The 11,748-nt window shown below is 53.5% G+C and overlaps 3 protein-coding genes and 1 non-coding gene across 4 annotated transcripts; 3 read left to right on the plus strand and 1 right to left on the minus strand.

Annotated features, from left to right (window-relative positions):
- Window positions 1-368: 368 nt before the first annotated feature.
- On the plus strand, window positions 369-1,463 carry M406DRAFT_328875 (uncharacterized protein; the record flags this gene model as incomplete). Its single annotated transcript, XM_040920371.1, has 2 exons — window positions 369-387; window positions 460-1,463. 2 exons carry the CDS (start codon window positions 369-371, stop codon window positions 1,461-1,463), a joined length of 1,023 nt encoding a protein of 340 aa, XP_040778782.1.
- Window positions 1,464-3,693: 2,230 nt separating this feature from the next.
- M406DRAFT_328876 (acyltransferase ChoActase/COT/CPT) lies at window positions 3,694-5,682 on the plus strand (the record flags this gene model as incomplete). The annotated part of the gene is made up of 3 exons (XM_040920372.1): window positions 3,694-3,736; window positions 3,834-5,499; window positions 5,556-5,682. The coding sequence occupies 3 exons, from the start codon at window positions 3,694-3,696 to the stop codon at window positions 5,680-5,682; spliced, it is 1,836 nt and encodes a 611-aa protein (XP_040778783.1).
- Window positions 5,683-8,942: 3,260 nt separating this feature from the next.
- On the plus strand, window positions 8,943-9,030 carry M406DRAFT_t42. The gene has a single exon. It is a non-coding gene; the product is annotated as a tRNA-Ala (tRNA).
- A 2,052-nt stretch (window positions 9,031-11,082) lies between these two features.
- Window positions 11,083-11,730, minus strand: M406DRAFT_254209 (HET-domain-containing protein; the record flags this gene model as incomplete). The annotated part of the gene is made up of 2 exons (XM_040916947.1): window positions 11,083-11,165; window positions 11,229-11,730. Coding segments are annotated over 2 exons (585 nt in total), but the record flags the coding sequence as incomplete, so codon positions are not given.
- Between the last annotated feature and the right edge of the window lie 18 nt (window positions 11,731-11,748).

The raw sequence follows: 11,748 nt of genomic DNA on the forward strand, positions 1-11,748 counted from the left end.
GATCATTAACGCGGTATTGAATTCCGCTTGAAACCACCAGGTAAGAAAGTGAAGTACTGATTTCACTGGTTCCAGAAAACTGTCGTAGCCACCCCAACAATAGATAGAGATGATAAATAAACACACACATAGTACGCGTTCTTGCCCCAACCTTTGCAGCTGACGATTGCCAATTTGTGACCTCGCGACTGTTCTTGTTCTCCAACCTTTTCAACCACTCTCCTTTGAGGCATCCATCCGTGCGCGACTGGCGACCTCCTGGCCTCACTCCAAGCCGCGCTGAGCTGTGCTCATTTCTCTCTCACCCTCTCTCTGCTTTCTCTCCCCCTACACACACACACAAGAAGACGTGAAGCACTGCTCTCAACATGGGTCAGGTGTTCTCAGGTATCGTCCCTGAGCAAGTGGTCCAACCCACAGAATATCCCACACCTCCGCCTCTGCTTCTGCTGCCAGTAGAACTACAGTACTTGATCTTCGACCAATTGAGGGACAGTACTTCATCTCTCTGGAGTCTTGCCTCCACGTGCAAGTACCTTTGGTGGTCTCTGATTGGCAGTGGGAAGCTGGCTGGGCTGTCATTGGATGAGTACCAAACGTACCTTTGCCTCATCGAGAGGGATCTCGGCGATACACACTACCTCTGTCCTAGGTGCTTCACACTCCGGCGCTTTGACAAGTCATGGACACCAACGCTCCTCAACGCCTTTTCCGATTGCTGCGGCTGGCAGCTGGCGGCTTCTTATCCTGGAGGATATCGGCTCAGCTATCAGTACGTGCGCCTCGTGATGAACCGCCACATTCTCGGCGGCACAAAGGGGCTGTCTCTCGAAAACCTCGAGCAGACCATGCACTCCAGGACAGCTGAGGCCGGACGGGACGGTCTGCCAGGCCCCCATGGGATCTGGCACCAGCAATGGTCCGCAAGAATCATAGATGATGAGCTGTTCTTACATGCGCGCCACACGGTCTATGCTCGCGACCACCAGGAGATGCGCCTTGTGCTCAGCCGGCATAAATATCGCGTCTGCTTCCATGTGGGAATGGAACCACGGGACTGGTGGACAGGGCTAACCAGGCCGCCGCCCCCTATGCGGTTCACATTCCTCATAGGAGAGTGCCATGACCTGGATTTCTCTTGCGACGTGTGTCTCACAGATTATACCGTGACGGTTGAATTGGTCAAGGCGGACGACAACGACGATGGACGACGCCAGGGGTGGTACATTACCATGAATGGGTACCACCGGCTAGGCAACGGTAGATCACCACACGACTGGAAATGGAAGACGTTCAGCGGCAATTTTCTTCTTCCAAGAAGATACCTGACACCCTACCCAGACGGTGCCATCCGAAACGCATGGGAGGCTCGTGATAATGACAAAGTTGGCGAATCCATCAGTGACACTTTCTCAGAGGACGAGTGGGAGGATATTTCAGACTCAGACGCGTCTGCCGCTTGACTCCAGCGCTATCATCTGGCACTTTCTCCGGCCCGGCATTCCCGCACAGCTCATACACTCGAGTGGTTCATACGGCCACGGCGCCGTTGCAGCTTTTGAGGAGGCTTCTCCCACTCAGTCTACTGCCACAGGACTGAACGCATCACGGTAAGCCACTATTCGCTTGGCCCTTTACATCTTCTCTCAAGCCGTACTACTGAGCCGAGTCTCTCTGAGAAGGGAGTCAAGGAGGAATCTCGCTGACATCAACACGCCTTTTCCCACCTGCAAAGTGCACACCATTCCGCATCTCTTTGCGATGCCTCGAACTAATTCTCTCATGACCTTCATGAGGCGCCGAACCGGCCACTGGCTACGGCATAAGAAGTGTGCGAGGGCTGTGGAATTATGCAGAGGTCGACACGTTCTCGGGGAAGAAATCGCAAGAAGAAAAGAAGAAAAGGGGGGGGGGGGGTTGCGTGTGGTTGAAGCAGAATTGCAGGGCTTAGCAACTTGTAGATCAATTCCTGATTAGCGAGGCCACTCGAACCTCCAACGTGCAAAAAATTATTGTTAATTGAGAATCGAGAGACAGAATCATCTTGAAAAAGGATGCATTGAACAGGATTGTCCTTGAAACAGAAATAACATAGTGACTGTATGGCGTGGCGTACTTTGAGATCTCAACGAGGTGACACTCTCACTCAACTGTGATGTGTGTGCCCTTGGACCGTTCGGGGAAGCGGAGTGAGATCAATCTCACAGCGCCAACCAGGCCCAAGCCACAGCGCCTCTCTCCCGCAGACCCGATAAAGTCTTGATACACAGAGACACCATCTCGCGCATTTGCACACCGGTAAGTAGACCGTGTTAACTCGCGGATTTCATTCTCAACAAAGCTTTCTCATACGTGACATCGAAACGTGCCAGAGTGTCCTCTTGTTTCTGCACGCTGGACAGGTGTTGAGTGCGATTCAGAACCTCTTTCAAGGGTCCACTGGTCCACAAAGCGAATCTCTTTTTTGCATGTGAAGATTACGTCGCGCCCACCGTTGTCGGGTGGCCGGAAGTCGGGGCATCTGATGAGTGGGAAGGAAATAGGGATTGGCTGCTTGTCAGGCTCAGTCATGTTCGCGTGGTCTCATCAGCTGAGTTGAGGGTGCCAGCAGCACAGGCTTGGGAGAGGAAAAGTCGAGGCTGTGAACCATCCCATCTGACCACCTGGATAAAAACATCGATCTGCTTGGACGTGAGAGACGGCAGCTCAAATCTCCGCGGGGATGGGTGGATTGTGCCCCAGTTTTCCCCGGTGACCTCGGCAAGATGGAGCTCTACACCCCAAGTACATATTTGCCATAGTATCAACACTATGGCAGTACATTTCATGGTACGTGGCAGGAATGACATACTATAATATTATAGTAGTGCATAGTAGTGTCGGGGAAGGTCTGGAGATGAAGGAGAGAAAAGAAGAATCGGGTCCTGGGCTTTGTTAGTTGTGTATGTTGTAAATGGCAGGTCTCAAGCTCGGGTCTCAAACTGTCCAGTGGCTGCTTCCCTGGGTCAACGGGCTTAGTTGTTCAATATAAAAAATAGAAGAAGGCACGTCTGCCTTGTTGTGACAAGATCAAGCAAGTTTGCTTTTGCATACAAATACAATCGTCTCGAAAACCCACCCACCATCGTGAGAAATTCCAAACCGTACTACCACAGTGCATCATCGGCTATTCCAAAGAGGTGACGGCGTACTCGGCCCCTCCAAAAAGATACCTCGGCATCGGACCTCAAGTTATCCACTCTGGCCGACTCGACTTGTTCAGTTTACCCCGTCCCTCTACCGAGTTATACCCACACCATACAGCACCTTGCAGCTTGCGACCACCTCCTTGTATCATAGTACATAGTACATACGGACCGACTCCGACCATCCACGAGCTGGTCGCTTGAAGAACGGCCGTTTTCCGTACCACACGCCTGTGTACAAGACCTTTCCTTTTTGCCTGTTTCCTTTGGAGTCGTTAGGGATGTTAGCATCTTTTGCAAGGACTGAGTCTCGGTCCCATTTCCTTCGAAGTCTACGGAGCGGCAGCAACTTGAACAATACCAACAACAGGATAGTACCGCATCTTCATAGATCACCTCTGGTACGTTTCCCAACCACATGCTTTTCACTGCCTCACCACACCGTTCACAGGACGGCTTGCTGACTTTTTGACCGTTCGTCGTCGTTCAGATAGCAGCAGCAGCAGCCATGGCGCCGGCGAGCCGAAGAGCCAACAGCTCGTTGCCCTCGGGTGAGTCTCTCTATCTTCACTCAGGCTTTGTGTGTTGCGTGGACAAATAAAATCCATGAGTGGCCTTTGACTGACAGTCCAACCCTTCTTCTCCCAGGCTACGTCGAGGACAAGTCCAAAGGCCCCATGCTGCGTTTTCAGGAGTCCCTCCCCCGCCTGCCAGTGCCCACCCTCGAGGAGACCGCCGCCCGCTACCTCAAGAGCCTGCACCCGCTGCTGTCGCCCGCCGAGTTCGAGCAGAGCAAGTCCGCCGTCGCAGACTTCGTCAAGCCTGGCGGCATCGGCGCCCGCCTGCAGGAGAAGCTGATCGCCCGGCGTGAGGACCCAAAACACAAGAACTGGATCTACGAGTGGTGGAACGACGCCGCCTACTTGTCCTATCGCGATCCCGTTGTCCCCTATGTCAGCTACTTCTACTCGCACCGCGACGATCGCCAGAGGCGGGACCCGGCCAAGCGCGCCGCGGCCATCAGCACCGCGGTGCTGAGCTTCAAGAAGATGGTCGACGAGGGTACGCTCGAGCCCGAGTACATGAAGAAGCTCCCCATCTGCATGGATAGCTACCAGTGGATGTTCAACGCCAGCAGGGTCGCCGCCAAGCCCGCGGACTTCCCAGTCAAATATGACCACAAGGCGAACAAGCATCTGGTCGTCATCCGCAAGAACAACGTCTACAAGGTCCTTCACGAGGTCGACGGAAAGCAGCTCAGCACGGCCGAGCTGGAGGCGCAGTTCAGGCGGGTGTACGAGCTGGCAGGGTCTCGTGGGCCAGCTCTCGGCGCACTGACGAGCGAGAACCGCGACATCTGGACGGACGCGCGCGCGGTGCTACTGGATGCCCACCCCGGCAACAAGGCCGCCCTAGAGACGGTCGAGTCGGCCTCGTTCGTGGTGTGTCTTGATGATGCGTCGCCCGTCACCCTCGAGGAGCGCGCACACAGCTACTGGCACGGTGATGGGCAGAACAGGTGGTTCGACAAGCCGCTGCAGTTCATTGTCAACGACAACGGCACCTCAGGCTTCATGGGCGAGCACAGTATGATGGACGGCACACCCACCCACCGGCTGAACGACCACGTGAACAACGTCATCTTCAACAACAAGATTGACTTTGGCGGCCCTGAGGTCCGCTCCCACGTCCCCGAACCCTCGCCCGTGCGGTTCACTGTCACAAAAGAAGTCCAGAAGGAGATCGACCGCGCCGTGGCTGACTTCAACTCGGTCATCGGCCAACATGAACTCGCCGTCCAGGCCTACCAGGGCTACGGCAAGGGCCTGATTAAGAAGTTCAGGTGCTCTCCTGATGCCTACGTCCAGATGATCATCCAGCTGGCCTACCACAAGATGCACGGCAAGAACAGACCCACGTACGAGAGCGCCGCGACCAGACGATTCCAGCAGGGGCGAACCGAGACTTGCCGCACCGTCTCGGATGCCAGCGTCGCCTGGTGCAACGCTATGGCAGACCATGCTGTGGATGACAAGACCAAGGTAGAGCTCTTCCAGAAGGCCATCGCTGGGCATCTGGAGTACATTACTGCCGCAAGCGATGGCAAGGGTGTTGACCGGCACCTGTTTGGTCTGAAGAAGCTGCTGGGCCCCGGCGAGGAGCTTCCAGCCATCTACAAGGATCCTGCCTTTGGCTACAGCAGCTCGTGGTATCTGTCCACGTCGCAGCTCAGCTCCGAGTACTTCAACGGGTACGGCTGGAGTCAGGTGATCGACCAGGGATTCGGCATTGCCTATATGATCAACGAGAACAGGTATGTTATTGGTCATTCAACAGTCAGGGACTCTAAGCTCACTTGTCATAACACAGCATCAACTTCAACATCGTCTCCAAGGGCCTGGGCAGTCAGAAGATGAGCTTCTATTTGAACGAGGCGGCCGGCGACATGCGTGACCTGCTTGTGCCCACGATCGAGGCGCCTAAGGCTAAGCTGTAAGAGGGTTCAAGAATTAGATGGGCAAGGAATAAGTTGCTTCATCATGACTATCAGGTTTGGCAGCCCACATTGAAAAAGAAAATCATTTCCTTCCATTGTTCAGATAGACGTGTTTCACAACGCGACGAGCTCAGGGAAGGAAAGAGGAGTTGGACGGACATCTGAGGTACATTTTGCATCATCTGATCGGAGGATATTTTTGTAGAACAGCTCGGTGTAGAGGACGCATCTATGAAGTGAGATAAAAATAGGCGATTACAAGTTCTTCAGAATATGACTACTGTGTTCAACCTTTAGATTTACCTGGCCAGTATCAAACTGAAGCCCGGCCGAACGGAATGATCGAGTCAGACGTGGAGGAATTGAGATATGACGAGTCCTTCAATTATGCTATATAACCATACCACCTCAAATAATAATGCGACGCTAGGTAAGAGGGAGCCTCCTAGAAGTAGGCATTGAGAGACGATCGACCATCCAACGAAATCGCACGATGCTATAACCACAAACACAAGGCTTTCTTTCTTTTCTATAGGTTCTTGTATACAAGATCTTTCTTCCAACGAGGTGAGATCGATCAAGCATTTCAATTCCCCGCCACAGGGAGTTGGCGTCGTAACCAAACCTCTCTCTCTCTCTCTCTCTCTCTCTCTTTACCTCTAGCCTGCGTGCGATACGATCTCATCGACAAGGGCCTTCTTCTCCGGGTCGTAGTAGGAGCTGATCTGGCCCGGCAGAGGCACCTCGATGTAGTCGTCGTCCGGGCCGGTGATGACGTTGAGGTTGATGCCGGCGGACTTGGAGTGGATGATCTTGGTGGAGGTGCTCTCCTTGCTGAAGTAGATCTGGGCGCCGTCGACCGAGTCGATCATGACGGTGGGGATGCTCCCGAGGACCTGGAGGGCAAAGTTCTGGGACTTGACGACGTCGACGGAGGAGACGAGGGTGTCGACGATGAGGTTCAGGCGGTTGGCGTTGTCGATGGACACGGCGTTGGCCTTGCCCTTGATGACGATGGTCGAGTTGCTGCACTTGCTGATGAGCACCGAGTGCGACAGGCTGGCCTCGATCTCGATGGGGTTGGGCTCCTTCTCAAAGTTCTCAATCGTCCACTTGTTGCCCTCGAGCACCTTGACCGGCGGCTTCTTGACCCGCATGCTCTGGGGCTTGGGCTTCTTGCCCGGCGCGGGGCTCTTGGCCCGCGCGTCATTGTCCGGCACCGTGCTGCTCGCCCGGAGCGACGGGTTCTTGTGCGTCATCTCGGACCGGTCGACCTTGCGCAGGCCCTTGGTGACCGCCTCGCCCTTGTTGAGCTCCGAGAAAACGGCATCCAGGCCGCTCGGCGCCTGGGCCGGCGCGGCCTTCTCCTCGTTGATCTTGAGGACGGGCGGTGGGCCTGGCGGAGGCGGAGGTGGAGGCACGCCGCCTGCTGGTGGTGGTGGTGGTGGGGGAGGTGCTGCTGCTGCTGCTGCTGCTGGGGGTGCTGAGGAGGCGGCTATGGTCTTGATAACCTCCTTGATCGACTGGCCCTTGGGGTTCCACGGGATGCCCGAGGGGAAGTACTGCTTGATGTACTCAACGAGGTCCTTGAAGATCTGATGGAAGCTCTGTATCCACTCGACCTGCTGCGGGTCCTTGTCCTTGTTTTCCTTGATGACGCGGTTCCCGTAGTACTGCGCGGACCCGAGCGAATCCTCGACGTGCTTGTGCGGCTTGGCGTCGACCGTGACCCACGCCAGCACCATGATGCCCTCGGCGACGGCGCTGATCTGGTTGGCGACGCCAGACCCCCTGTTGTTCTCCTTGACGTTGACGACGGCCATGAGGCTCTCGTTGATGGGCTGCAGCAGCGCCTGGTACGCCTCCATGTCGTCGCCGGCGCTGAGGTTGGGCTTCTTGGCCTTGGTCGTGGTCAGTAGGAACTTGCGCTCCTCGACGAACCCCTTGGCCACCAGGGCCGCCTGCTCGGCGATCAGCCCGCCCAGCTGCTTGCTGAGACTGACGTACTTGTCGACCGAGGTTTTGAGGAAGGCATCGAAATCCTCGATCAGCTCGGGCAGGGGTTCGTCCGCGGCTGTCGCCCCAGGGGCTGCTGCTGTCGTGCCGGTCGCATCGGGAAGACCCTTGGAGGAGGAGGAATCGACCACGGGCGAGGCGAGGGTCTCTTGGATGTTGGGGACGGCCTGGGGGATCTCGATGGTGGAGGAGGCGATGTCTTCTAGGCGCGAGGTGGCAGCTTCGAGTCTTCTCAGGAGGTTAGCGGCCCGCTGGCTGGTGTCTGCGGAGGAGAGGACGAGAGGAGGCATTGTATGCAGGTATGTAAGCAGATAAATGTGTCTGCGTGATGCTGTTCGTCCAACCACCACCAGGGAATGTCAAGACGAATGGACGACGGAACAGAGACAGGAGGAGGGGTTTCGATGCTGGTGAATGGTGATGGTCTGGCGTACCGCTTGATCAAGGTTGTGAGATTGTGCATATTATTCATCTGCGCCATCTTGGCAACTCCGAACGGGGTTCCAGGAGGGAAAAAGGGGGGGCGCAGGTCGTAGTGGTCTGTGGCTTCTGTAGACCAAAGCGGAGAGGAGGAGAGGCTAGTTAGTTGACAGGTTGGCGTGTACGGGATGAGGGCGACTATGCAGGCGCGGAATGTGAACGGGACGATGATCGCATCAAACTGGTCGTTTCGAGTTGTTAGCAACTGCTTGTGTGTCGTAAATGAGCAGTGTTACAATACGCCACACCTCAGCCATGCCCTTCTCGCTATCTCTCTCATAAAAGAGTCAAAGGCAAGACAGTCTTAGTGTGATGATGATGCGACAAGTGGAGGTGAAGACATGGCAGCCAGCATGTAGAGCGAAATCAAAAGCACATCCACACTACTGACCTTTATTATATCCTCACACACTTTCGTCTAGGTAGCCACAATTACTCGGAGTAGCTGGTGGGAAGTACACGTCACCAACAGGCAGCAAGAATCAGCGAATGCGGGAGCCTGGCGGAACTTGGAAGGAAAACTAGATATGACGAGGAAGCATTTGAAGAATATCTGAAAGAGTTGTTGCAGATTGTTGTCAGTGCCAGATGCTGCCACAGCAGCACACCACGTCGGTAGCTTTCCCCCTGAGCTTGCCTGGACCCCTGTCCCTAGCATGGTACCACACACGGTACAAGGTGGATCTAATATGATGGAGAAAAACCTTTTCGAATGAAAATTATACTATATATATATCTTTTTCACACCCGCTTCCAACAATTGGGGGCGCATGGTTTAGTGGTATAATACTCCCTTAGCATCTATTTGATCAAGATTGGGAGTGGTCCTGGGTTCGATTCCCAGTGTGTCCAATATCAGAGGTTTAATTCCTTGACCACATTTTTATTTTTTTCTACTTCTTACCTTCCTGCTCCTCCTCTTTTTCTTCTTTTTCTCCTCCACTGGCCACCCTTTTCTTTCCTGGGTGCTCCGTGCTTATAAAGTACAGCGCATCCTGTTGCATGTGACACGGTGGGATTCAAATACTGGTTCGACTGTTGAGTTGGTGCTCTCGTCTTGTGCCTGCATCCTCGGTGTAATCCAGACTTGGAACTAGAAAACGCCTAAAACAGTCCTGGACTGAGCATAAATAGGAATGGCAGCGTGAAATGGGGATCAAAGAAATTGTTTTTGGGGCAGCCATGGTAAGTGTACGCCTTGAGCCTCTTTCAGGTTTCTAGATAAATTCAAAGCCAGCTGACAATACATGACTGAGACCTGCAGGCGCCACACCGTATCTGCAAGAAGGTTATTCTACTCATACGGTCTCCCACCTCCTCCTCTAAATTCCAAATCATGCTTGCATCGGGCCGGGAGGCTCTCGCCCAGGGATGTGAGGTCAATCCAAGACTGACCACTTCTGCCGTGAGTTTGGATATCCACAACAAGTCTGGTATCAGCCTCCCTGAGGCGATCGGCAACATTAAAATACTAAGAACCAAGCATCCTTGTCGCGCTCATCAGCATGCTGCAAGATGAAACTCTGCTTGAACTGGCCTCTCCCTATTCCTGGATGAGATATTTGGCCAGTAGCTACTCGAAGCTCCGAAACAAGTTATAAAATTGAACATGTCCCTCGAGCAGCACTAAACAGAAGTCCAAACCCCCCAACTCCCAAACTCCGAAGAGAATCTCTATTCAGCTCAGGTTATATAGATCGTTTGCTCCTCGATATCCCAGTCAACCCACTCCTTGCTTTCCTCCGCACCAAACATGGGAGACCTACCAAATCCATCTAGGGGCCATTGCTTACCTGCTATCCATGCGTCTCCCACAAGAAGAAACCGTCGCTGCCCTGAATTCTTTTCTTCATGTACTTCACGCAGGATGAATGGTGTAGTAGCCCCGAAGAGAATGCAGCACAAGTCACCTTCCTGTGCTAGCAAGGGAGCATTGCCCAGATAGCCTTTCTCTGTGCATATGATTCTTCGGCCACTTGCATATGTTGAGATCGCACGTTGAATCGTCGAGACCAGATTCAAAAGAATGCCCCCAAGCATTTGGTCAACGTCTTGGGTGTCCTTGGAAAGTCGGCTTGACAGCTCTTCAGACTCTTTCCACCACTTGAAGAGCTTCTTCTCCCTTTCCTTGACTGATCTCCACATGTCTTCCATAATTATACCTCGTACAAGAGTTGCCAACAAGGCCAGAGGCAATTTCTCGGGTGGATAAGCCGAGGCATAATCAGACTCGCTCAAGGACCGCCAGTAGGAACCAGTGTCTTTCAGGTTAACTGAATCAGTCATCGGCTCCAAAGTTTGCGTAATACGATCGAACAAGATACCTCTGATACCGAGAACATCTTGGTGAATCGCTGGTCCCGCATGGGTTCCGACATCTGTGCGAGTATGGGGACGGCCAAGAAGACTTGGAAAGCGATATGGATCGAGGCTGGTGTTTTGTAGGACATCCCAACGAATAACCCAAGTTGGGGTTTTCTTGTCGGCAAGTGTTTCTTCGGTATGCTGGACGTATTGCAATGCTCTCAAATCTCCTTCCTCGAGGTACCGACGTGTCAGTTCTGTGTATGCTGCTTCTGCTGATTTTGTATAATCTGGCTGCAGAATCAAGTCCGAAGCCGAGACCTTGCTAGTCACAGTTGTCATCGCAGCTAGAGATAGGAAGGCGTAGACCCTATCGATAGGATCTCTGAGTTCCGCGCTGCGAGCGAGATGAAGGGTTTGCAAAAAGGGAGACTCTTCCCCTCTTCCGAAACCTAATGCCTCTTTCCCGAATTTGGTCAGATGCAATGTTGTATGCAGTATTGGTGCATGCGTGAAGATATCGAAGCATCGTAATCCCAACCAGTTGGCACAGCGGATCAAGGTGTGATAGCTGATCTCTGTCTTGAGACCCCAGAGCAACACTGCGTCTTTGGCTAGCACTGCCTCTTGGATAACCCAGCCCCGATGAAACCATGGCTGGGCGAGGAGAAGAGATACATAGTCTATCTCGCAAGCATTTCTTAGATAATTTTTCATAGTCGCCGGCGGGAAATCGACGGTTTCACCATTCTCCGGATCGATCTTGTTGAGCTCATGATTGATGGATTTATCCAGCAATGATACCAAACTCTGAACTGATGCTGCATGGCCATTATCGTTGCCGATGATATGAATCAAAGTCCTTCGTGAGCAAGAATAAATCTTGCCCATCAGGGCAACCTGATGGCTTTTCTCCTTGTCATTCTTCTGGTCGATACAAATCGAGTCAGCCCATAATGAACGTGGCTCGGATGCGTATCGTACTCGTTTCAGGGCGGCAGACAGATTTGCTGTGATATAGGTTGTCCTGCCGTTGCAGGAAATCGTTTCGCTCTTCACGTCGCTGCCCCAGACATACGAGATGGCCTCGAAATCTGGTTGCTTATCTAGGTCGACGGTCTGCAGCTCACAGGCGAGGGGATCGCTGCCGCTGCCGGGTGAGAGCACCAGGCAGCGGATGAAGTTGCCCTGCGGGAGGTCTTGGTAGTTTCCCGCTGCAGCATCGTCGTAAGTAGAGCCGGACGACATGATGGATTCAGCAGGTTG

The sequence above is a fragment of the Cryphonectria parasitica genome (assembly GCF_011745365.1).
Source record: "Cryphonectria parasitica EP155 unplaced genomic scaffold M406scaffold_3, whole genome shotgun sequence".
Lineage (NCBI taxonomy): Eukaryota > Fungi > Ascomycota > Sordariomycetes > Diaporthales > Cryphonectriaceae > Cryphonectria > Cryphonectria parasitica.